Raw genomic sequence first — 24,127 nt, 5'->3', positions numbered from 1 at the left:
ATAATACGATCTATTTTTTTTTTTTTTTTTTTTTTTTGTGAGAACGATTTGATTGTGGCCTCAAAATATGCTTTAGTTTCTGATATCACTTCTTCATATAAGATTAAGGAGTCTTAACATATCACTCAATGAGGCAAAATTGAATTTTACTCATCAACATAATCTACTTCTAGGTGTAACATTGTCCTGGAACCAACACGTTGTAGCCTCAGTTGCAAAGGAAACAGAATAGAAAAGACCTTCAACTCGCTTCTTTTTTTTTGTTATTTGTTTCCTCATTCACGTGATCGTCTTCTCGAGTGTCATTCATGCCTCTAACATGATCTTGAACGTTCTTTATGCCTCTAACGTTATCTTGAACGTTCTTTACGCGTTTAATGTGATCTTGAACGTTCTTCATGCGTTTAACGTGATCTTGAACGTTCTTTATGCCTCTAACGCGATCTCGAACGTCCTTTACGCCTCTAACGCGATCTCGAACGTCCTTTACGCCTCTAACGCGATCTCAAACGTTATTTGCATTCCATACTTCACGTCTCTCCCATGATTGTCGTTTTTCTCCTTTTTTATAGTCTTTTTTTGCTTTACTAATGATTAGGGCTATGACGGGAGAATATTTTTATCCTTGTTTTTACTCTCGAATTTGAAAAGAATATGCTGTTGTCCTGGCCCTAGTAACTAGTTATGTGGATCTCTCTCTCCAAAATACTATTAGGGGTTTGTGGCGTATTTTCCTTTAATATCCAGCGCAAAAACATATCCAACGATATTAGTATACCCAATCGGACATTACTTCCTCCTTTCTTGAGGGGTGGGTGGATATATTACCTGTGTCATAACGAGGGATGTCGACAAGACTATACAGATTCTGTTGTTCCCAGCCAAAGTACTCGTTTTGAAAACTGGATATTGTTGATTGTTAATCAATCGAGAACCACATCACTCTATCTAAAAAACATATAAGATATGAACTGATATATACTCGAGAGTCAAAATAATGAAAAGAATATACTCTTGTCACAGCCCTACTAATAATTATGGATCAAATTTGATGCAAATCTGAAATATTCGAATAGGAGGTTGCATCCATATTATAAGCCCTAAAACCCCTTTTAAATACTCCAACGGAGCTAAAATTTGGGAAATATTTTTTTTAACTTGATGTGTGTTAAAAGTTAACATTTCACAAAAAGTGGGAGTATCTGAATGTTACACACACGTGTCCACGTATGGGTGAGGGTTATGTTTGGCAGACAGGGTGGTAACTTAATTTATTTTAGCTCAATTAATTTCAAGGGTCAACCTCATTTGTGGGGATTTGCAAAGGTTTTGAAGACCATAATGAATGTTCTCCCAGCGGAGTTAAGGGAATTTTATTATGACGATTATACTATACTTCAAGTTCACAAACAGAAATTAGAAAATTGGGTCATTTCCTTTTTAATTTTTCATATGTATATATACTAGCAGATACAGACACAGATAATCAGTTGAGAACTACATCACTTTATCTAAAAACATATGAGATGTTAACTGATATATATACCCGAGAGTCAAAATAATGAAAAGAATATTCTCTTGTCATAGCCCTACTGATGACGTCATTTTTGCATGCATTTGTACATAGCCATCCGTACAACATTATACTTTTACTATTTATTCTTTTTACCTAAATCCTCTGTTCAAGTTTTCCTTATATGATCCTTCCCTAGGGTCACAACAGTAATCTTCGATAAAATTCAATACTAGTTAACTCAATCGGTACTTACCTACAAAGGGTCCCAATATATAACTCTTTTAATTGTTTTTTTTTATAGGTTGGCATGATTTAAAGTATGACAATCTGACAGAACATCCCAGCACAATCAACATCATTGAACGAATGAACGTCCACCAAGAAATATTGCTGGCGTCTATTTATAAAAGCTTTTCATTCATTCAAGTAAGTCCATACTTTTTTTTTATTATTATCATTTGCAAATGAGTCACCACTTATCAAGGCTAAAAGCTACTCGAGGGTAAGGGTTAATGAGATGGATAGATTGTCAGTTAAATGATGAAGAATATTATGAAATGGTTGGAAAATAATGAACAAAATTTGATTAAAGATGGGGACGATTTATGACAAGTGTTTATGAACCTTAGATTTGAAGATGATTATGTTGTAGTTTGCAGGGAAACAGTCTTGTGGTAATGCGCTCCATCAATGAGAAGTTCTTGTAGACGAACTCTGTGAAAATTCTGTTTGATGTTAGGCACACACAGAAGGAAAGATATGGTAGGAAGACGAGTTCTTGCTGTGAATGTAATCAAGACTAAAAACCATTTGAGGATAAGAATTAATGAGATGGATAGATTGACAATTGAATGATGAAGAGTATTATGAGAGGAGTGTTACTCGCGTGTGCCTGGTAGATGATGGGAATAGCGAGAAACAACCGGGCGAGTCTTATTTAAAAAAAAACACAAATTGTTACAACCCCCCTCTCCATGTTAAGAATGGCGACGACCACTGAAATTTCATTAAGTAGCTTGGTAGATGCAGATGTACCATTAAGTTGATTGAAATAGGATTTTGTCATGTGTTTTATATAAAGACTAACGGGGGGGGGCGCTTGCTGGTCGTAAAATACACTTAATACAGGGTGGAACAATAAAAGTGTCATCCTAAACAGCTTTATTTTAAAAATTTTATTGAAAAAATCAATTCAGGTAACTTAATTATGTAGTAGAGCTGACATCTATTCAATGTAGCCGCCTTCATCTTCAATCACTACCTCTATACAGGTCCGAAACTGGGAGCATGCCTTTTCCACAAGCTCAGCGGATGGTGATGTTTGTAATAACTTTGTTGTTGGCAGTCTGAAGTACGTTTCTAAGTTTATAACAGGAGAGATACCCCTCCAAGAAAATGAGGATTTGACTTTGTGAATAACCGCCTGCCAACCATCGAACCATCATCTCTGCTTGGTCTCGAGAGACAACGGATACTCCCTGTAAGGGTAGCTGCGCATGTAATTGTGAAGCAGAGATTGCACAATCTAAACCACACCTCATAAGGGTTGACCCTATCTTCATAAGGGTTGAAGCAATTGTGAAGCAAGGGTTGCACAACCTCAATCATACCTCTCTTGAATTTGTACTGCTTGATTTCCAGTGGCAAAGAGAAGTGCAGGACGACTGGAAACAATGCTGAGATAAGCGGAGAACATATATCACTTGGTGTTTCTAAATGGTCACCCATTTTAGTACTAACCAGGTTCAACATCGCTTACCTTCGGTGATCTAATGGGAACTGGTGTGTGTTAATTGTAATTATGCCGCATATATTTAATAAAAACTTCCTGCAGAGAGGATAAATCAACAAACTAAAAAACAAACATTATAATAATGCATTATCTGTTATATAAATCTCTCCTGTCTGTTTAAATGTATGTATGTATGTCTGTCTAAAACTTTTCTTGGTGGCATCAGACCGGGTCAAAACCGGTACTGTCTGAAAGATCGTTATTTCCATGGCAGGTGCTCATCTGAACTCCAATCTCTGGTCCCCCCTCGCCAATCTTTTACAAAAAACACCCGTCTAGCTGAATCCACTGTCAAAAACTTTCCTCACTCTTTATCTATGCCTAAATCAAAACGTAGATTCCATGAACAAAGCTTCTTTCTTAGAACTGCACGCCTGTGGAACTCTGTTCCATCTGCCTGCTTCCCTCCTGACTACAACTTGGATGTCTTCAAGTCCAACGTAAACAAATTCCTGATAAACCGCCCCCTTAAGTAGACACTCTAAAATATCCACACTAACGTACTGTACTTACAATAACCCTTATCCATGAGTGGCTTCCGGGCCTTGATAAGTGGTGACCACCTTGTAAAAAAAAAAGGGGGGGGGATGTCTTGGTCGAATAATATGTGAAAATTAGAAAAAAAAGGTCAATTATTTCCTATTAGAAATACATGTGCACAATGAGGGTGGGTAGCAAAAAATCTTTCCTTCATGACAATTTAGCAAAACACGCATGTGCGAAAAACGTTCTTTCTTGAATTAGTTTAAATAGAAAAAAAAAATGACGTTACTTCACTGACACGATCATAGTGTAGTGGTTATAGTGACGGCATCGTTGTCTTAAGGTTGCATGTTCGCACGACATATTGGACATTTTTTTTTTCCTATTTTTAAAGAAGTTTCAATATTCAAACGGGTTATTTATGCCATGTTTTTTTTTATTCGATTATTCTTTATTTTCCATCACGTCCGCTATTTCTTTCTTTTTTTTTTTTTTTTTTTTTTTTTTCGGATTTAAAAAAAAAAAGTTTTAGCATTTAAACATGGTTATTTCGTTCGCTTATTATTTATTTTCCAATTTCATTATTGTTTTGGTTTAAACCCCCCCCCACACACACACACACACACCTCACCACACCCGGGCAACGCCAGGTACCTCCGCTAGTCAAATATAAAAGATTGCGGGGGGGGGGGGTATTTTATAAGACAAGTAATCTGTATGTGGGATAAAATTTAGACAACAAATAGTGTGAGGAATGTATTTTGATAATCATAACGCTTCTTAAATCGGTGTGAATGATTCCCCCCCCCCCACATTCGTAAGAAAAGAAAGTTTTTGTTGCCATGCATTAATTATGATGTCTCCTTTTGTTTCTGATCTACTCTGGAATAACTAAATACCATTTAAGAAAAATATTAGCTCATGTCCCAAAAGTCTGTAAACACTTGAAGGCACAATTCAATTTTCCTCATCAAGCACTCAAGAATTGACTGATGAGCTTGGAGTTAACAAATCAACAATCCACCAACATTTGAAGCAACTTGGTTTTGTTTACGAAAAGCCGCGCCAAGATCCGCATGAACTCACTGAAGCACAAGGCAATAGATGAGTTGAAATTTGCAATCAGTGACTCAGCAATTCATTGGATGAGCGTTTTTGAAGTGCATTGTGACATCGGATGAGGAATGTGTCTATCTGATCCAACACAATTGAGACAAGCGATGGGTTCAGAAAAGGCAAGGGACACTATCGGTTCCAAAACAAAATCGATTTGGCAAGAAATTCATGTTGTGTGTTTGTAGCTTTGAAGGAATCGTGCATTTTCAGTTGGTTGTGCCTTTAGTGTTGAACTTTACTGTAAGCAACTGGAGCGAGTCTATGAAATGTTCAAGCAAAAAAAAGCTTGATAAACTGAAAGTGCACTTTGATGCAGCAGGACAAGCCACATGCCACCAGGAAGACCAAAGGCAAGCTTGAAGAGTTGGATGGCGTTGAGGTTCTGTCACATCCAGCCTACAGTCCTGAATGTACTCCCTCAAATTACAGCCTTTTCCGCTGAATGCAACACTTTCTGAAGCACTGCTGATTTAACTCGTTTGATGAAGTAAAGGGAAAAATTGAGAGAAAAAACCTTGTTAGGCCATGACATTTTGAAGCTAAATGCTTCTCATCAGAAGAGAAGGGCCAGAATTATACAAAATGCAAATATAGAAAAACTAACTTTATAACATTTATGGATGAAATGAGAATGAAGGAATAGGATAATATGGTCAAAAGTAATTAAAAGTAGGTGCAACATATATGGGTAAATCGGAAGGGTAGTATAAATGTAGGTAATATTAAAAAAAAATATATAAGCCACTATGAAATAATAGGGATCATAAAGAAGGTCCAATGATAAAAGAAGGAAGGAAAAAATAGGGAATCATATTAAATCTATATATATAAAAATGTAATTCTTGGTTCGTTATAAGCGAATAAAACCATATTTCTACGTTACCAATTTATTTGAAATTTTCAGACCACCCATCTTTAGAGTCGAGGGATGTTTTTATGTTATTAAAATAAATTTAGCTTGCGAATTATTAAAATATTAAATAAAATAAACATTTTCATAACCGTTAGTGCGAACCTGTTCTGTTGATAAAACTGAACTTCCGGTTCGATTCATTTCACAGCCACGAATTGACGAAACTAAGTAGATTTCATTTTCTGTTTACTCGATAAGTAAAAAAAAACCATAATTCATTTGTTTATCTTCCAAATTTTTTAATTTAAACATTTTTTCTTTATTATATAAGGCAAAAAAAAAAAGTTTGTTGCTTGCTTTTTGAGTTTTTTTTTTTGTTTTTTTTTTTGTTTTTCGATATAAGATTGGTTGGTAAAAGTACAGTTTTTTTTTACGGATTGATAACTTGCTTAAATAATATTTGGTGCTAATGCAAAGAGTGGTCCGCGCTATTTTTTAAATCGTATTTCCAGGTTTAATTAAAGTTTTATTATAGGTTTTTTTATTCAATTGTAAGGTTAAAATATAGATTAGGTACAAAACACCCTCCCCTCCCCATGTTAAGAATGGCTTTTTAAATAATAACGTTATTATTTCAACACAGATCACTCTCTGCATGAGTATTGTACTTTCACCTAACAATTTAATAAACAAAACATGGTACTTATGCAGAGAAAGTACCATAATAATATAATAATAGAATAATAACGTTATTTAGAAATCCATTCTTAACATGGGGAGGATGTTTTGTTACTATTCTATACTTTCACCTAACAATTTGATAAACAAAAGATGGTACTTATGCAGAGAAGGTACCGTGCTGAAATAACGTTATTAAGAAAGCCATTCTTAACATGGGAAAGGGAGAGTGTTCTGTAACTATTTTATATTTTCACCTAACAATTTAATAAACAAAAGATAGTACTTATGCAGAGAAGGTACCGTGCTGAAAGAATACTGTTATTTAGAAAGCTATTCTTAACATGGGGAGGGAGTTTTGCATCTATTCTATACTTTCACCTAACAATTTAATAAACAAAAATAGATAGTACATATGCATAGAAAATACCGTGCTGAAATAATGTTATTTAGAAAGACATTCTTAACATGGGGATGGTATTTTGTAACAATTCTGTCCTTTCACCTAACAATTTAAAAACAAAACATGGTACTTATGCAAAGAAGCTATCCCGCTGAAATAATGACGTTATTATTTAGAAAGCCATTCTTAACATGGGGATAGGGGTGTTTTGTAACTATTCTGGACTTTCACCTAACAATTTAATAAACAAAAGTTAAGCTTAAGCAGACAAGGAACAGTACTGAATCATTAACATTATTTAGAAAGCCATTCTTAACATGGGGAGGGAGGATGTTTTCTAACTATTCTGTACTTTCGGTGCTAATGCAGAGAGTGATCTGTGCTATTTTTTAAATCGTATTTCCATGTTTAATTAAAGTTTTATGATATGTTTTTTTATTCAATTGTAAGGTTAAAGTACAGATTAGGTACAAGCCCCCTCCCCTCCCCATGTTAAGAATCGCTTTTTTCTGCATGAATACCGATTAATGTTTTTTCTTTGCTTTTTTTACCGTATTTTTTTGGAAAAAAATTGAAAGTACACGTTTTTTTTGTTTTTTTTTACAGAAGTTGTTTTTACATAAGAAAATATGAATGCTTTTTCTTTATTAAAGAAATTGGGTACTCGTGCACTTATGGATCCGTGCTGAAATAATGACGTTATTATTTAAAAAGCCATTCTTAACATGGGGATAGGGGTGTTTTGTAACTATTCTGGACTTTCACCTAACAATTTAATAAACAAAAGTTAAACTTAAGCAGACAAGGAACAGTACTGAAGCATTAACATTATTTAGAAAGCCATTCTAAACATGGGGAGGGAGGATGTTTTCTAATTAATCTGTACTTTCGGTGCTAATGCAGAGAGTGATCTGTGCTATTTTTTAAAAATTATTTCCATGTTTAATTAAAGTTTTATGATATGTTTTTTATTCAATTGTAAGGTTAAAGTACAGATTAGGTACAAGCCCCCTCCCCTCCCCATGTTAAGAATGGCTTTTTAAATAATAACGTTTTTGTTTTTTTTTTCAAGAAAACCTTTTTTAACAAAGATTGAAAGTACACGTTTTTTCTTTTTTTTTTTTTACAGAAGTTGTTTTTATATAAGAAAATATGAATGCTTTTAAAGAAATTTGGTACTCGTGCACTTATTGATCCGTGCTGAAATAATAACGTTATTATTTAAAAAGCCATTCTTAACATTGGGAGAAGAGGGTGTTTTGTATCTATTCTGTACTTTAACCTTACAATTGAATGAAAAAAATGGTAAATTTTTACATTAGGTCCACCTCCACAATTTTCTTTTAAATGACGACTTTTGTAGGTTTTCGACTATGCTGAATATGGAAATCGCATTGAAATTTTGCAGAAATAAGTAGTTATCGAGATATTAAAAATTTGTATAATGCATTGTAATCTCTGGCAGCCATTTTTTTTACATGCTTGCGCGCGTCATAAACAAATCTACGTGCATAACAAAGATGGCCGCCAAAGAATACAATGCATAAAACAACTATCTATATCTCAATAACTACTTATTTCTGCAAAATTTCAATGCGATTTCTGTATTCAGCATAGTCGAAAATCTTTAAAAGTCGTCACTTAAAAGAAAATTGTGGAGGTGGACCTAATCTAAAAAAAACATAAAACTTTAATTAAGCTTGGAAATACGATTTTAAAAAATAGCGGGGATCAGTAAGTGCATTAGCACCCATTAATCGACTCATGTGACCTTATTGCCAAATAAGGTCCGGCTACAATGTTGAACGCTCCGTTCACATTGTTTTTTTGTTTTTTTTTCCAAGTTAAATTCAACTTTCACAATATCTTTTTATTTTTTTATAATTACACAATATCTTTTTTTAATAATAAATTGTTAGTTAAAAAAGCATAGAATAGTTACAAAACATCATCCCCTCTCTATGGTAAGAATGGCTGAAAAAAAATATTAGGTACTCATGTAGAGAGTGATCCGTGCTGAAATAATAACGTTATTATTTAAAAAGCCATTCTTAAAATGGGGAGGGGAGGGTGTTTTGTATCTATTTTGTACTTTAACCTTACAATTGAATAAAAAAACATATCATAAAACTTTAATTTAACTTGGAAATTTGATTTAAAAAATAGCGCGGATTAGTAAGTTCATTAGCACCAGAAATTGTTAGGTGAAATACAGAAAAGTTTCTACCAAGAAAACCATTATTTTTTTTTTTTTGCTATTCTTACCAAGGGGAGGGGATGATGTTTTGTCAATATTCTGTGCTTTCAACTAACATTTTTTAAAAAACAAAAGGTAAATTTTCACATTAGGTCCACCTCCACAATTTTTAACATGGGTAGGTTGGGGGTGTTTATTCCAAAAGCCGTTCTTAACATGGGGAGAATGGTGGTATTTATTCCAAAAGCCGTTTTTAAAAGACGAAAGACAGGTAAAAGGTTAAAACATGTGGTTAGGCATGGGTGTTGTTTATTCCGAAAGCCGTTCTTAATATGGGGAGGTTGGGAGTGTTTATTCATGGCCGTCAGTGAATTATAGTGCATAGTACAGGTCTTTATATCTCAAAAACTAATGGCCTCTGTAAATTTTAAATGAGATTTTCTTATTCAGCATAGTCGAAAATTGTGGAGGTGGACCTAATGTAAAAAAAGAATACCCTCCCCCCAAAAAGATATTGTGAAATTTAAATTTAAGCGCGGTAACAAAAATAAAATTCAACAGAAAAATACACCTTTGGGTTTGTACTTGCACAAAGACTTGAAAAAGTTGTAAACAAAAACAAATGTATAAGAAGTAAATATTTTCAAAAGCAAGATAAGTTACTTTTCTACCTAATTGGATAATTTTTAGTGTTTTTATTGGGTTTGTACTACTGTACATATAGATTCGAAAAAAGTTGTCAAAAAATAAATGTATAACAAATATTATCAAAAGCAAGATATGTTACTTTATTACCGAAATGGATAATTTTTTTTGTTTTTTTTTAATGCAAAATTTTTATTTGGTTCAAAAAACACAGCGTTTACTGTTATATTTGAAAATTACAAATGGCGGCAGACTGTGTTAACACATTAGGTTTGGGAAAATGAGTTAAAACTAAAAAAAAACTATACAAAATACTGTTAAAAACCACTGAATACATGTCTGCCTATGTCACAGTAACATATATTAAGTGAGTTCCTGACAGTACTTTGTATAGTTTTTTTAGTTTTAACTCATTTTCCCAAAGTTAATGTGTTCAATAGTCTGCCGCCATTTGTATTTTTCAAATATACAGATAAACACTACATTTTTTCAAACTGATTAAACATTTTACACTAAATAAAAACACTAAAATCTTATCCAGTTAGGTAGAAAAGTAACTTATCTTGCCTTTGATAACATTTATTTGTTATATTTATTTTTCAACAACTTTTTCGTTTCTGTGTTTAGTAATACAAACCCGTTTTATTTACTATAACGTTTAGTCTGCTCGAAGAACAGTGTTTATCAGTGTATTTGAAAAATACAAACGGTGATGGACACTGTTGATGATGATAAGTTTGAGAAAATGATTTAAAACTAAAAAACTATACAAAATACTATCAGAAACCCACCGAATATGTCAGCCTATGTCACAATAACATATAATCAGTAGGTGTCTGACATTGTTTTGTATAGTTTTTAACTGATTTTCCCAAACTTAACATATTCAACAGAGTCCGCGACCATTCGTCTTTTTCAAATACATAGATAAACACTGCGTTTTTGAGCCGATTAAACATTTTACATTAAATAAAAACACTAAAAAATTATCCAGTTAGATAGAAACGTAATTTACCTTACCTTTGCTTTCATTTATTCGTTTTTGAACAACTTTTTCGAATCTGTGTATAGTAACACCCCCCCTTACCGAAATATTAATTAAAAACTCACATTTTTTAATACAATAAAAAAGAAAACTATTTAGCGTTTCAATGGTTTAGCAACTTTCGGCTTGATCCACTGAATGTTTGTCGAGCCCAAGCCATGATTGATGGTAACTCCCGAGGATCTGGATCCAATTCTGCAAGAGTACCATATTTTTTTTCATTTTCGCCTTTTTTTTTTTTTTACTTTTTGGAGTGGATTGCTGTACTAAGAATATAAGAAACATGCATTTTCTCTTTTTATTAGAATTTTCCATTACACCAAATTGAGCCACAGTACTTCTCATAAATATATAACTGTTATGATACTAAAAATAACAAAAAATACGTAGTCCTCGTTTTTTTGGCTAATAATCGTTGTCTTGTTAACCTTTATTCTCGAGTGGCTCTTAGCCTTGATAAGTGGTGATCAAATAGTAAAACAAATCATATCGAAATCAGATTTGTTGATAGATTGAGCAAGTAAGGGTGTCTTGTGGCAGTGAAACAAGATGCCGAGCTGATTCTGGGCCCTCACCTGTACAGTCTACATTGCTGGAACCATGAATGGTTCATGCTCATGGCTACAGCAGCATCAAATTGTCTGGCATGGTTGGTTTCAATTCAAGATGCAGTCAACTCAATTTGTGGAGCCAGCTCAACTGATCAACGGTTATAGCTGAACCAAATACAAAGTACAAATCTATAAAGGTTTTGTTGTGTTTTTTGTTTATCTTAATTTTCTTTTGTTTTTTATTTTTGTTTCAGAATTCATTTCAACCGATTTATTTCTACATCAACTCGATTTTCACGCTTCACGCCATGTTAGTCAGTTGTCTGTTTATCCTTGCTTGGATGCTGAGTAATTCCTGGTTGGCTGGCATTCTGACGTCTTGCTTTTACATTTTTAACAGGTAAACAAGCTTTTCTCATTTATTAAACTTCAATGTCACTATTTAGTGAAACGGAACCATTGAAAGATTTTCTCTTTCCTTAAAAGATAGAGAGATATCAAATTAATTTTTTGTGTAAAATATCAATTTATTGATACACTGTTTCGTTAGTAATATATTAGTGTTCGGATGATTAATCAGAATCAGAAAAATCGGGACATTTGGAGTATCGGAATTGGAAAAATTTGTGTCTATTTTCTGATGCCAAAAACGATTCCTTTAATTATCTTTTTTTATTTGTTTTTGTTTAAAATAAAATCTTCCACTGCTGGTAGTAATAATAAAATAATAAAATATTTATTAATTTTAAAATTCCAGTAAAACTAAAACCTGTAGATCACCTCCCTCCACTATGTTTGGGAAAATATATCTACATTTAACATATTTTTTTACGGTAATCAGGGGGGAAAAAAAACTATATAGTTAAATATTTAGAGATTTATAAAGAATTAGAATCAGTAATTGTATCAGAATCAGAAAAAATATTGGAATCCTCTCATCATTAGTGTATTTTGCATTCCATATCAACAGTGCTTATAAACAGTAGACTTTTTATTACTTAACAAACACATTTGACTGGCGTTTTCTACTATATTGGACATTTGAACATTACACTTCGCCAACATCTGAAGGAAAACGTGCCAAGCATTACCATCACCATCATTGTACGGAAAAAAAAAAAGAAAGAAAAACCTGTATTTCCTGATGAAGATTCTGTTATGAATCGAAATATTGAATTTAATTTTCATAAACAAATATAGTTATTTATTAAAAAAAATTTTCTGCACTTGTTTTGGGTCTTTAAACCGTTAAATTTTGAATTTTGCATTCCATATCAAGTGCTTATTATAAACAGACTTTATTTTCATTTTTTTTGTTAAATTTTCTTCCTTTGAAGATTGTAATGCTGGGTATGGGGCAGCCAAACCAGCTACCAACATTGCCCTGCTTTTTATTGAAACCAGCCGAGAGCTCTTTTTAGTATCCTCATTGTTCCCTTAAGTGTAATTGTCTGGATCTCTTTTGCACTTGGAATATTAGTTAGGTAGGACTTCAGGTTCTTCTTTATACGCCCTGTGGCACCTATTACTTATATGTATAAGTGTGTCTGGTTAAATATAACAGAGCTTTTGTTGTTCTTAACTTTTCTGGCAATTTTTCTCGATTTGTCAAGTAATTCTTTTAGTATTTGCTGGTAAATTTTAACCAGAAGAGAGAAGGGATTGATAGTAGCAGAAAATGGTCAATATTTATAGACAGTTGGTGCCGGAATGTATATATGTATGTATGTGTGTGTGTGTGTGTGTGTATATATATATATATATATAGCTACTTCATTTACACACATAAAATTAATATACCAAAGTATAGATTTATGCGTAAACTTTAAGTATTTACTTCAAAAGTGCTCAATACGTAGGTAGAGCTAGTTAGTAATTTATAAAATATATATGGCGATTAAGCTACACTGAATATTCGGCATTTCATCCACTCTAGGATTCGTCAGGCTTTTTCGTCAGTTTTTTTTTATTATTTTGTTTCTGAACTAAAATTCCAAATCTTTTATTAATATAAATATCCTGTAAATATTTTGTTTTAAATATATATATATATATATATTATTTTAAAAATAAAAAAAAAATATGATATTGCCTCTTTGTTGCATATCAGGGTGTATATATATATGTGTATCAAATAATGGTCTGTTGTATAGCCTGTATATATACGTGTCTCTATGATGTATGTATAATTTAAAACGTATAAGTGATATACGTGTGTATGTATAAAGTGTTCGTCTAAATAACGTGCAATGTTCATACTTAGGGAAGCGGGTGAATGTACGGCTATTGATAAATAAATAAATATATAGACAGACACCAAGCCTCTCCCATGAAATGTATGTATAACGAGTGTATATAAATATTCAGTTACAGTTTACAAATGGGAAAATAACATTTTACATCAAGACAAACATTCTTGTCTGCTTGGCACACCAGATAAGGTAAATGTACTTTTTTATATAGTTCTTTTTTCTCCCACAGTTAATTTTGTCATTAAGTCCTGTAATTGATGACACTTTCCTTTGAAGAAAACACCATACACAAGTTTAATTACATATATTTTTGTACTTCCCTCGGAGTTTGCAGACATTTACCTTTTGGTTCCTACATCTTCTAGTTGTGTCCACTGGATGCTCCCATAAACTGCAGATACAAAATCTCTTCTGATCCAATAACTTCAGTCTCGTCTATTTACCAACTCTTACTAACTCATCTGTTTACTGTGTGTTGCAATACTTTTGATATAATAAAAGTGTATGATTAAAGAAAATTGATAATTACCAGTTGACCAACTCTGACAAACTTGCCTGTTTTTTGTGAATATATGATAACTACATTTCTTTGTTAGGTGACACATCAAGTAACACGCCACTCTTGTTTTTTTTTTTTATTATTTTGTTTCTGAACTAAATTCCAAATCTTTTATTAATATAAATATCCTGTAAATATTTTATTGTTTTAAATATTTATCTTTTAACAACATTAAATATTTATCTTTTAACAAAATTCTGACCCCCAAGATCGCCATGAGCATGAAATATGTGCCTACATTAAAGATGGCTTCCCATGTGGTAGGGATATCTCCAGAGAAGACCCTAATCTACCTTATATGTGCTTCCGGGTTGCACTTGCTTACATCACCGCATTTATATTTGCCCTCTATCGCCCCCACAACAGCGGAGTTACTGTCTTTAAGAGTATATCAGAAAAAATTGACCACATCCTGTCTGCTCATCTCTCGGCTAACATTCACATTTGCGGTGACTTCAATGTCCATAATGGGGAATGGCTGACCCACTCAAATAAGACTAATGATGAGGGGAGGTTCTGTCATGATTTTGCCATTGTCTATGACCTCACTCAGATTGTCCGCGAGCCCACTCGTGTGCCCGATAGTACCGGTTAGTACGCAAGACTTCTAGACCTTTTTCTATCTACTTCCCCATAGCTATGCTCATGTTCCGTTCTATCTCCTCTGGGATCCTCCGACCACTGCGTCGTATCAGTTAAGATAAAAATGAAATATAATAAATCTACAGATGTACCTCTCCACCGTACGGTATACCGATACTCTATGGCAGACTGGGATAGCTTCTGTACATTCATATCTGATCAACCTCTCCATTCCATGTTTAAAAAGGATGTGTCCTATATAGTATCAGACCTGACCGAATGGTTAATTGTAGGCATAGACCAATTCATACCATCCAAAAAATTCCAACAAAAACCTAACAGCTAGCCATGATTCTTCCCTGAATGTGCTGCTGCCATTGCACACAGAAATCACTTTTTCCATAGCTACCAACGTAATAGATGCACTGAAACTAAAGCTGCTTTCAGGACCGCCAGCAACCACTGTAAAAGAGTAATAAAAAATGCAAGAGAACTATATGCTCAATTCGTTAAATCCAAGGTAGCTGAGCAGCGGCTTGGTTCCCACCAGTTCTGGCAAATAGCAAATAGGATCCTGAACAGAAACATGCGTTCTATCCCAACCATTATCAATGGACCAGAGGTCATCTTGACAGCATCCGACAAGGCCAAACTATTTGCCAAAAACTTTGCGGCAAATTCTACCCTGTATGATGAAGGCCATCAACTCCCCATATTCCCTCCTATAACAGACAACACGCTATGCAACATACAAATATCTGTGCATGAGGTCGCCAAGCTAATCAAGAACCTTGACTCCAGTAAAGCAACTGGTCCCGATGGTATTCCAATTATAGTGTTAAAAAAGCTTCAACCAGAACTTGCTCCCATCCTTACGAAACTGTTTAAGCGTTGCCTTAAGGAGAAGTGCTTTCCGACTCCCTGGAAAACCTCATCAGTATGTCCTGTATTTAAGAATTCAGGTGATACGTCATCTCCCTCTAAGTACAGACCAATAAGTATCCTGTGTGTTATGAGTAAGTTGCTGGAATCCACAATAAATAGAGAAATAGTCAACCACCTCAGCAGGAATAACCTTCTTAGTGACACACAATATGTTTTCCGCTCTGCAAGATCTACCGCAGATGTGCTGACGGTTATATCCCACAGGATTAGTGAATCTCTTGACAAAGGCTTCCTTTTCAGGGCAATTGCTCTTGACATATCAAAGGCCTTCGACAAGGTATGGCATAAGGGTCTACTTCACAAGATTTCCAGCTACAGTATAACTGGAAATGTTTTCTCGATCATTAAGTCATTTCTCTCAGATAGGCTCATAAGAGTAGTGGTTGATGGGCAGAAATCAGAGGCCCACAGTATTAATGCTGGAGTCCCTCAGGGGTCAATCCTGGGCCCAACTCTCTTCCTGATCTACATCAATGATCTCCCAAAACACATACTAAAATCATTCGTTGACATCTATGCTGATGACACGACCATCTATGGCACCACATCAAAGGGTGTAAATGATGATGTTCTCTCTGATTCTCTCTCCTCTGATCTTGAGCGCGTGGTACAGTGGGGAAAGAGGTGGCTGGTTACCTTTAATGCATCTAAGCTCCTATCTCTACACCATAAACGCTCTGATCCCCATCTGGCATCAATTGAAATGGATGGCTCTTGTCTAGGGGAGGCCCCAGGTTTTGATAAGCTCCTGGGTTTGACCTTTACATCGGATCTTAAATGGAACACATACATCAAGTCTGTGGCCAAGGTCGCTGGGAAAATAGTGGGATCCTTCTACCGCTCCAGAAGATATCTCACTAATGATGCAATTCTCTATCTATATAAGAGCCAAGTACGTCCAAAGATGGAGTACTGCTGCCACATCTGGGCGGGAGCTGCTAAAACAGCCTATCCTGCCTTGACAAAATAAACTTCGTGGCTTGGTGGGGGATGCCTTTTTTTCTCTACCCTGCAACCTCTTTCCCACAGAAGAGACGTAGTGAGCCTGTCATTGTTCTATTGTTATTTCCATGGCAGGTGCTCGTCTGAGCTCCATTCTCTGGTCCTCCCTCGCCAATCTTTTTCAAAAAACACCCGACTAGCTGAAACCACCGTCAATAATTTTCCCCACTCCCTATCTGTGCCTAAATCAAAACGTAGATTCCATGAACAAAGCTTTCTTAGAACTGCACGCCTGTGGAACTCTGTTTGCCTGTTTCCCTCTCGACTTCAACCTGGATGTCTTCAAGTCAACACAAACAAATTCCTAATGAACCGCCCCCCCCCCTAAGTAATGACACCTTACCAATTCTCCAATACTATTGCTACACTATCCCGTTGATTACTGTACACACAATAACCCTTATCCCTGAGTGGCCATTGGGTCTTGATAAGTGGTGAACTCCATGTAAAAAAAAAAAATTCTTCTGCTATCGAAATATTTAAATGTTTAATAATATTGAACATTTCTCAGTTTATTTTTGTTTCATTCGCTTCCATTAAGAATCTGCCGCTGCCTGAGAGTCACACTACCCAACATCAAATTTGGTTTGTGACTGCAGAGTTAAACAATTCATACCACACATCAGATTGCTTGTAAAGTTTGTTTGATCTCGCAAGTCATGGTCTTTTGTTTTCACCTCAGTCCAACCCTCAACCCCATGAGTGATGATTGGAATCGACTGAACTCTAGTGGCACCAAATGAAATCGGAGAAACATTTAAATGGTGTCATTAAATCCTGCAACAAATTTAATACCTAGCTGGGTACCCGGCATTTTCGTGGGTGTTTGGAGATGTGTGTTGAGCAAAAAAAAAAAAAAAGTGGTAGTAGGTAGGCAGGGTCGAACCCATTTCATGAATGAAGACAAGAACGTGAAGAAAAAAAAGTGACGCCTTTGCTGTGGCGAAGGTTTAAATTAAGGCTAGTCAATCGGAAAGAGGGGATGACTTTCGAAAATATCAGCGAAAAAAAGCGACCCCCCCTCCTTGTAGAAAGGTTTCCAGTTGAGGGTGAAGGAATTAATGTTTTTAGGCAATTGTTCGATATTTGTCGTCCAAAAGGTTGAGCTTCAAAACGATACTGATCTCATGAAAATCCGACGCCTCTGTCAAAAGTTTTAGGTAGGCATAAAAACATACATACATACATACATACATACATACATACATTTGAACAGACAGATGAGATTTATATTATAAACTACTAACGTATCGATTTCTGTCAGCCAAACGTTTATGTGTATATTTCGTGTGTATGTCTTTATTTTGTGTACCTTTGTTATGATAAGATGCAGTGAACTAAGTATTATAATATCCATTAATGCCCAGTTAGTGGTTAATAGGGATTAGTCACCACAATACCACATTTACTCTGGAAGCTTTCTCAGAAACAATTGGGCCGATGTGGCTGAAATTTTCTATGGACCTTTATGATAAGGTGCAACTGTAATATAAATAAATATTATTTTATTTTATTTTTTATTTTTTTTATTACATTTTCATCCCAAACAAGGCATGTTGTCACTTTGATGTAGGGAGCTACTATCAGGGACATAAGCTACAGGGGTACTATGTAGGGAGTTGGGCAGCAAGATGTCGGTTCACGTTACACTTGAACTTCTGCATGTCAGTACAGTTGGGAAAGCAGGGACCCGGCAGGAAATTCCAAAGTCTAGCAGTTCTGGGGAAGAAACTACTGGAGTAGAAGGCTCTCTTACATCTAGGGATCTCTATTGTGAAGGGGTGGGATTTAGCTGCTTGTCGAGTTTGTCGGGGATATTTACGTCGAGGGGGTACAAGTGCTTGCAGTTTGTCAGAGCATTCACCGTTAAAGTACTTGTAGAACAGGCAGAGGGATGCAACATTTCGTTGATGGGACAGAGGCTGAAGTTTAGATGACAATTCAAGACCTATCAGATTGGCGACTCTCTTTTGAACTTTGTCTAGGAGCAAGAGACTAGTAGCAGATGCACCAGCCCAAATATGACAACAATACTTCATACATGGGCGAATGGTGGCCTTATAGAGGTACAGGATACTTTCGGGTGTTAGTAGCTTTCTAGCACAGTAGAGAGAACCTACCTTCTTTGCAGCGGTCCTGGCAATACTCTCAATGTAATTGTTCCAACTCATGTTTCCTGTGAACCTTAGGCCAAGGAGTTTAAAAGATGTACTTTCAGATAAAGAGTCATTGGCCATTGCTATTGGTGGAAGAGAAGGTTTCTTGTAATTATTGAAGGAAACAAGTTTAGTCTTGGCAGCATTGAATGTGACCATCCATTTTTGTCCCCATTCCACTACAGATTAGAGGTCTTTTTCTAGTGTTTCTGCCATTTCTTTAGATATGTGTTCATTTGTTTTCCTATCGTGTCTGTTATAGAGCGTGGTGTCATCAGCATATATACCCATCTCACAAACAATTTTGTCAGGGAGGTCATTTATGACTATTAGGAATAACAGAGGTCCAAGGATAGACCCATGAGACACTCCTGCATTTATATCATATTGTTTAGATGTATGGCCGTCGAGGACAACCTGGAATTTTCTCTTATCTAAGAAGGATTTAATTATGTTAAGTATTCTTCCAGTGATACCGTATGATTTGATTTTCCTGAGAAGACCTTTATGCCATACCCTATCAAAAACCTTAGATATATCTAGAGCTACCACTCTACCCTCCCCCGCTTTGTCCAGTGAATGGTATATATGTTCAGAGATTACAGTTAGGATGTCTGCTGTGGGATGGGCTTGCCTAAATCCATATTGTTGGTCAGTCAGAAGTTTAGCATCTGTAGGATGATGGACTAGAGCTTGGATAATTATGATCTCAAATATTTTGGCAAAAAGTGGGAGGAGGCTAATGGGGTGATAATTTACTGGGTCAGTTCTTTCGCCAGAATTCTCAAAAACTGGTACCACAGAAGCAGTTTTCCAGCAGGCAGGAAAGCAAGATTCATTGAGGCATTTGTTGTAAAGTTTGGAGAGAACTGGAGCTACTTCGGCGAAGCACTTTTTTAATAGCACAGTCGGGATGAGATCAGGTCCACATGCTTTTGCAGTGTCAAGATTTCTTATGATAGCATGCACCTGAGCAGAGGTGATTTTCAGATCGTCTAGTGTGGCGTCCATCCGTAAAGGAAAGTCAGGGAGGGGGTGGTTAGCAGGGTACCGTGTGGAGTTGGAGGCAAACCAACTATAAAGCATGTTAACCTTCACCATTGCTGAGCAAACAACCTCATGATTGTTGGTTAGTGGGGGAATTGTTGATTGCCCATTATTTACTACACTGTTGTAGATTTTCCAGAAGTCACGGGTTCCTAATTTCTGTGCTTCAATGCGTTTGTTATTATTATTATAATAATGCTCTTATTATTACATAATCGAGCACTCTTGGATCTCTTTCTATCAAATGAAACCACAAATTATATACTAACAGGCCACTTGGCATAGCCCAGTCGTAAAATATGCATATTAATTATATTTTAATTAATACAGAAACTGAGACATGTGCATGCGAGTATTATGTTTTTTTCAAAACCGTTGATTTCTTGTAAGTTAAAAAAAATAAAAAATACTCGAGCTGAGATCGAAACCAAAACTTAAAAATGGTGAGTCAAGTACGATAACCATTACATCAGCTTGACAGAATATTTCCAAAATGTTTTCAAACTACTTATTAACATAAGAAATCTGTAATGTGAACTATTCACGCATGCATATTCGTGAAAGTTAGCAAACTGTTCCCCCCCTCACCATGTACCAGTTTTTAAGTTTTGACCACTTAGTAGCCCTTTTTTCCGGATGAAAACAGATTAAAAAAGTATTCCACAGGTCTGAATAATCTATATACTCAATTTCGAATCTGTAGATCAAAATTTTGTTGAGTATATAGGTTGAGAAGTGTCCTATATATATATATAGTCACCTCCCAATGGACACAACCTAAACAGACGCACATAACAACACAATAAAAAAACATTTATACAAGTTCATCATAGCCAAACTGCACAAGGAAACCCATCATAATATCACAAAGGATGAACAACAGGCCATAAGATCATTATAGAATAATAATCTCATCACCATAAAACCAACAGACAAGGGAGGAGCTATCACTGTCATGAACACAAATGATTACATAACAGAAATAAACACACAGCTAGCGAACAGAGAATTCTACAAACTACTCCCCAGTGATCCCAGCAGCACATTCAAATCTGAACTAACCACCCTAATCAGCAGTCTAGACCAAACCATTAGAACAACGGTTGAAAAATTAGTACCAGAACATCATAATCCATCTTTTACACTATCCCCAAACTTCATAAAATCCCGAAAATAGTCAGCAACATACTTGCACACCTCCCATTTGAAGACACGGGAAACACTGAGGCATCGATTACCGAACCCACAGACATATACCACATAGCTAAGGCTCTCCAGATCCATCCACCTGGCAGACCTATCGTCTCGGGCATCGGGACCCTCACGGAGAAGTTTTCGGGATACATTGACAGCATCCTCAACCCATTGATGCCAAACATACCCAGTTATATTAAAGACACAACAAACTTCCTTCAGATCCTACGCGACATCGGTAACTTACCAGACAATACAATACTCGTCACGATGGATGTTTCCTCTCTCTACTCGAATATTCCACATGAGGAAGGAATATCCGTGTGCAGAAGTTTTTTTATAAACCCAGAACTTACAAGACACCCACATCACAAACATATGCAGCATTATAGAGTACATTCTAACACAACAATTTTACATTCAACAACAGACACTTTTTACAAATAAAAGGCACAGCCATGGGAACTAGAATGACTCCCAACTATGCCAAAATCTTCATGCACACATTCGAACAAAAATACATACACACACACACACCACCTCAAAGCGACACACTATTACAGGTATATAGATGACATCTTTGTCATTTGGCCACACGGTGAAAAGACATTGATGGACTTCTTCCAACATATAAACAACTGCCATAATAGTATAAAATTCACGAATGAACACTCAACCACACACATCACATTTTTAGATGTTCTGATTAATATTTCAAATAATCATATCACCACATCTCTGCACACAAAACCGACCGATGGACACAATTACCTACATTTTGAAAATTGCCACCCAATTGCAACAAAAATATGAAAAAAAATTAATTCTAAAACTCAACACGCACATTACAGGCCTTAACAAAAACCTAGGACTACTCAGTGATTACAGTCAATGCCTGCGCATTAAAAGGATATGCACAGACCCATCCGATTATGATGCACAGGTAGGCATCTTAATCAACCACTTTCTTTGCAGAAACTATCGATTCAAAATATTAAAAGAAGCCATCAACAGAGCATCGCACATGAGCAGACACAACCTACTAACATACAAAAACAACAAAACATTCACACAAATACCTATGGTATTTCACTTCAATAATAACACCAAACATTTATACAACCCCATGAAACAGATGTTCAAACAGTTACAACAGGACTCCACACTCAACACAATATACAATAAACAACCCATTTGTGCCAAACGACAACTCCCCAACTTACATTCCTTACTCACATCCACTCAGATTAATTGCACCCAAACATCTCAAGGAAATAAACCTTGCAATAGACCCAGATGTCTAATATGTACACATATTAACACCAACAGCACATTCACCCCCTCCAGGCACCAACATCCATCTCAAACTCCCCCCCTCTAAATTGCAATAGCTCAAATGTAATATATCTGTTATACTGCATCGAATGCACAAAAGGTAATTACGTGGGAGGAAACAGGCCTGGAGTTCACAAACATACCATTAGAGACAAATCTACACAGCATCCAGTAGCTATCCACTATAATTTACCTAACCACACAATAGACAACATCAGATACATCCTCATAGCATCCAATTTTATTACACAACACCAGAGACGTAAATATGAAAAAAAATTAATTCTAAAACTCAACACGCACATTACAGGCCTTAACAAAAACCTAGGACTACTCAGTGATTACAATTTTTATAACGACAAAGATTTTCCATAAACATTTTCCTTAGGACTGAAATGCACGGTGAGATGGGGTAAACTTTTTTTTTCTTTTATTTTTCTCTTGCTAACTCTTTCCGAAACCTTTACATTTTCCCTAATTTTTTTCTTTCTTTATACTCTCATACACATTGGTCTATGTATGTGTATTATGTACGCATATATGTATGTATTTATGCGAGTGTATGTGTATATGTACCTGAAAGTGTATGTACACGTCAGTATATGTATGTGTATGTATATATGTATATATGTATTGATATGTGTGTGCATGTATGTGTGTGTGTGTGTTTTTTCAAAACACATTTTTTTTAAGTCTTAATTTTCTCCATATTACCGTCTATATATATGTATTTCTCACACACCTATACCTCTTTTCCCGTCCCTCTCTCCCTACATTCACTTATGTAAACTTGTGTATATATGTATAGCTGTCTCTACGTGTAAATATATGTGCAAGCATTTATGTATGTGCATATGTATTTGTTAGTATATGTCTGTGTGTATATATGCATGCGTTTATGTGTGTATATATGTATATATTTGTACATGTGAGTATTTGTTTGTATACATATGTGTATGTACATATTAATATATAAATTAATAAAAAGTAGTGTTTCGTTTCTGTCTTTAATCGGTTGAATTTGGAAACAACGTTTTCGTTCTTTTTCAAACGAGAAATAGCCATTGATTTACAAATGAGCATCATAGCGTTTCTCCTCATAACGTCTTATATCCCTTGAATTCTTATTCTCTCTTGGAATAAATAATATCGTTAGAATTCAAAGATTGAACAGTTAAAGGCGCGTTTCTTCATTCTTATTGACTGTTTAATTTTTTATTTTTCGTTTATATGTGTATATGTACTGTGTGCATGTGTGTATGTGCATACTTATATATGTATATATTTAAACCTGTTATTTATACCTCATCCTCCTCCTTTCCCATTTTCCCCGTGTATGCTCATCACTTTCACTACACGGATGAAGACTGAAGGATAGGTCGAAAATTATGTACCTGTAAAAAAAGTTTTTTAATTTTTTTTCATAATATTATTTTGTATTCCTGCACGTCACCGATTGAAAACGAATAAAGAAAAGTTATAAGCTATAACATATATACACACACACTCACAGAATGTCCAAAAAATCACTGAAGGGTGTAAAATCTTTGGCATTTTGCCATTAATGATTTTCATATGTTATATCTCTCCTGTTTTGGAAATAGGGTTAGGGTTAGGGTACGATTATGAATATCTCCAGTATCAAATAATCCTTATAAACTGTGAAATTTACTTTATGGATGAAAATCAAAGAGGGGAGATATAAATATGAGAAACATTTGGAATCAAGTCTCCCCTTGCTGTTATTTCAGATCATTTGAAACCATAGCAACAAGT

The 24,127-nt window shown here is 35.2% G+C and overlaps 1 protein-coding gene across 2 annotated transcripts in view; it reads left to right on the top strand.

Annotated features, from left to right (window-relative positions):
* The window catches only part of LOC145291221 (protein C-mannosyl-transferase DPY19L3-like), a 144,587-nt gene that overhangs the window by 56,249 nt on the left and 64,211 nt on the right, over nt 1-24,127 (top strand). For both annotated transcript variants that reach the window (XM_080136812.1, XM_080136813.1), the window contains 2 exons: nt 1,818-1,942; nt 11,534-11,679. In XM_080136812.1, the coding sequence (XP_079992938.1) occupies nt 1,818-1,942; nt 11,534-11,679 (271 nt within the window). The remainder of the gene's footprint in view (nt 1-1,817; nt 1,943-11,533; nt 11,680-24,127) is intronic.

The sequence above is a fragment of the Euprymna scolopes genome, chromosome 12 (genome assembly GCF_053919585.1).
Source record: "Euprymna scolopes isolate OS-2025 chromosome 12, ASM5391958v1, whole genome shotgun sequence".
NCBI classification, from domain to species: Eukaryota; Metazoa; Mollusca; class Cephalopoda; order Sepiida; family Sepiolidae; genus Euprymna; species Euprymna scolopes.
Note: the sequence above shows the minus strand (reverse complement) of the source record. Positions and strands in the feature narration are given on the sequence as shown.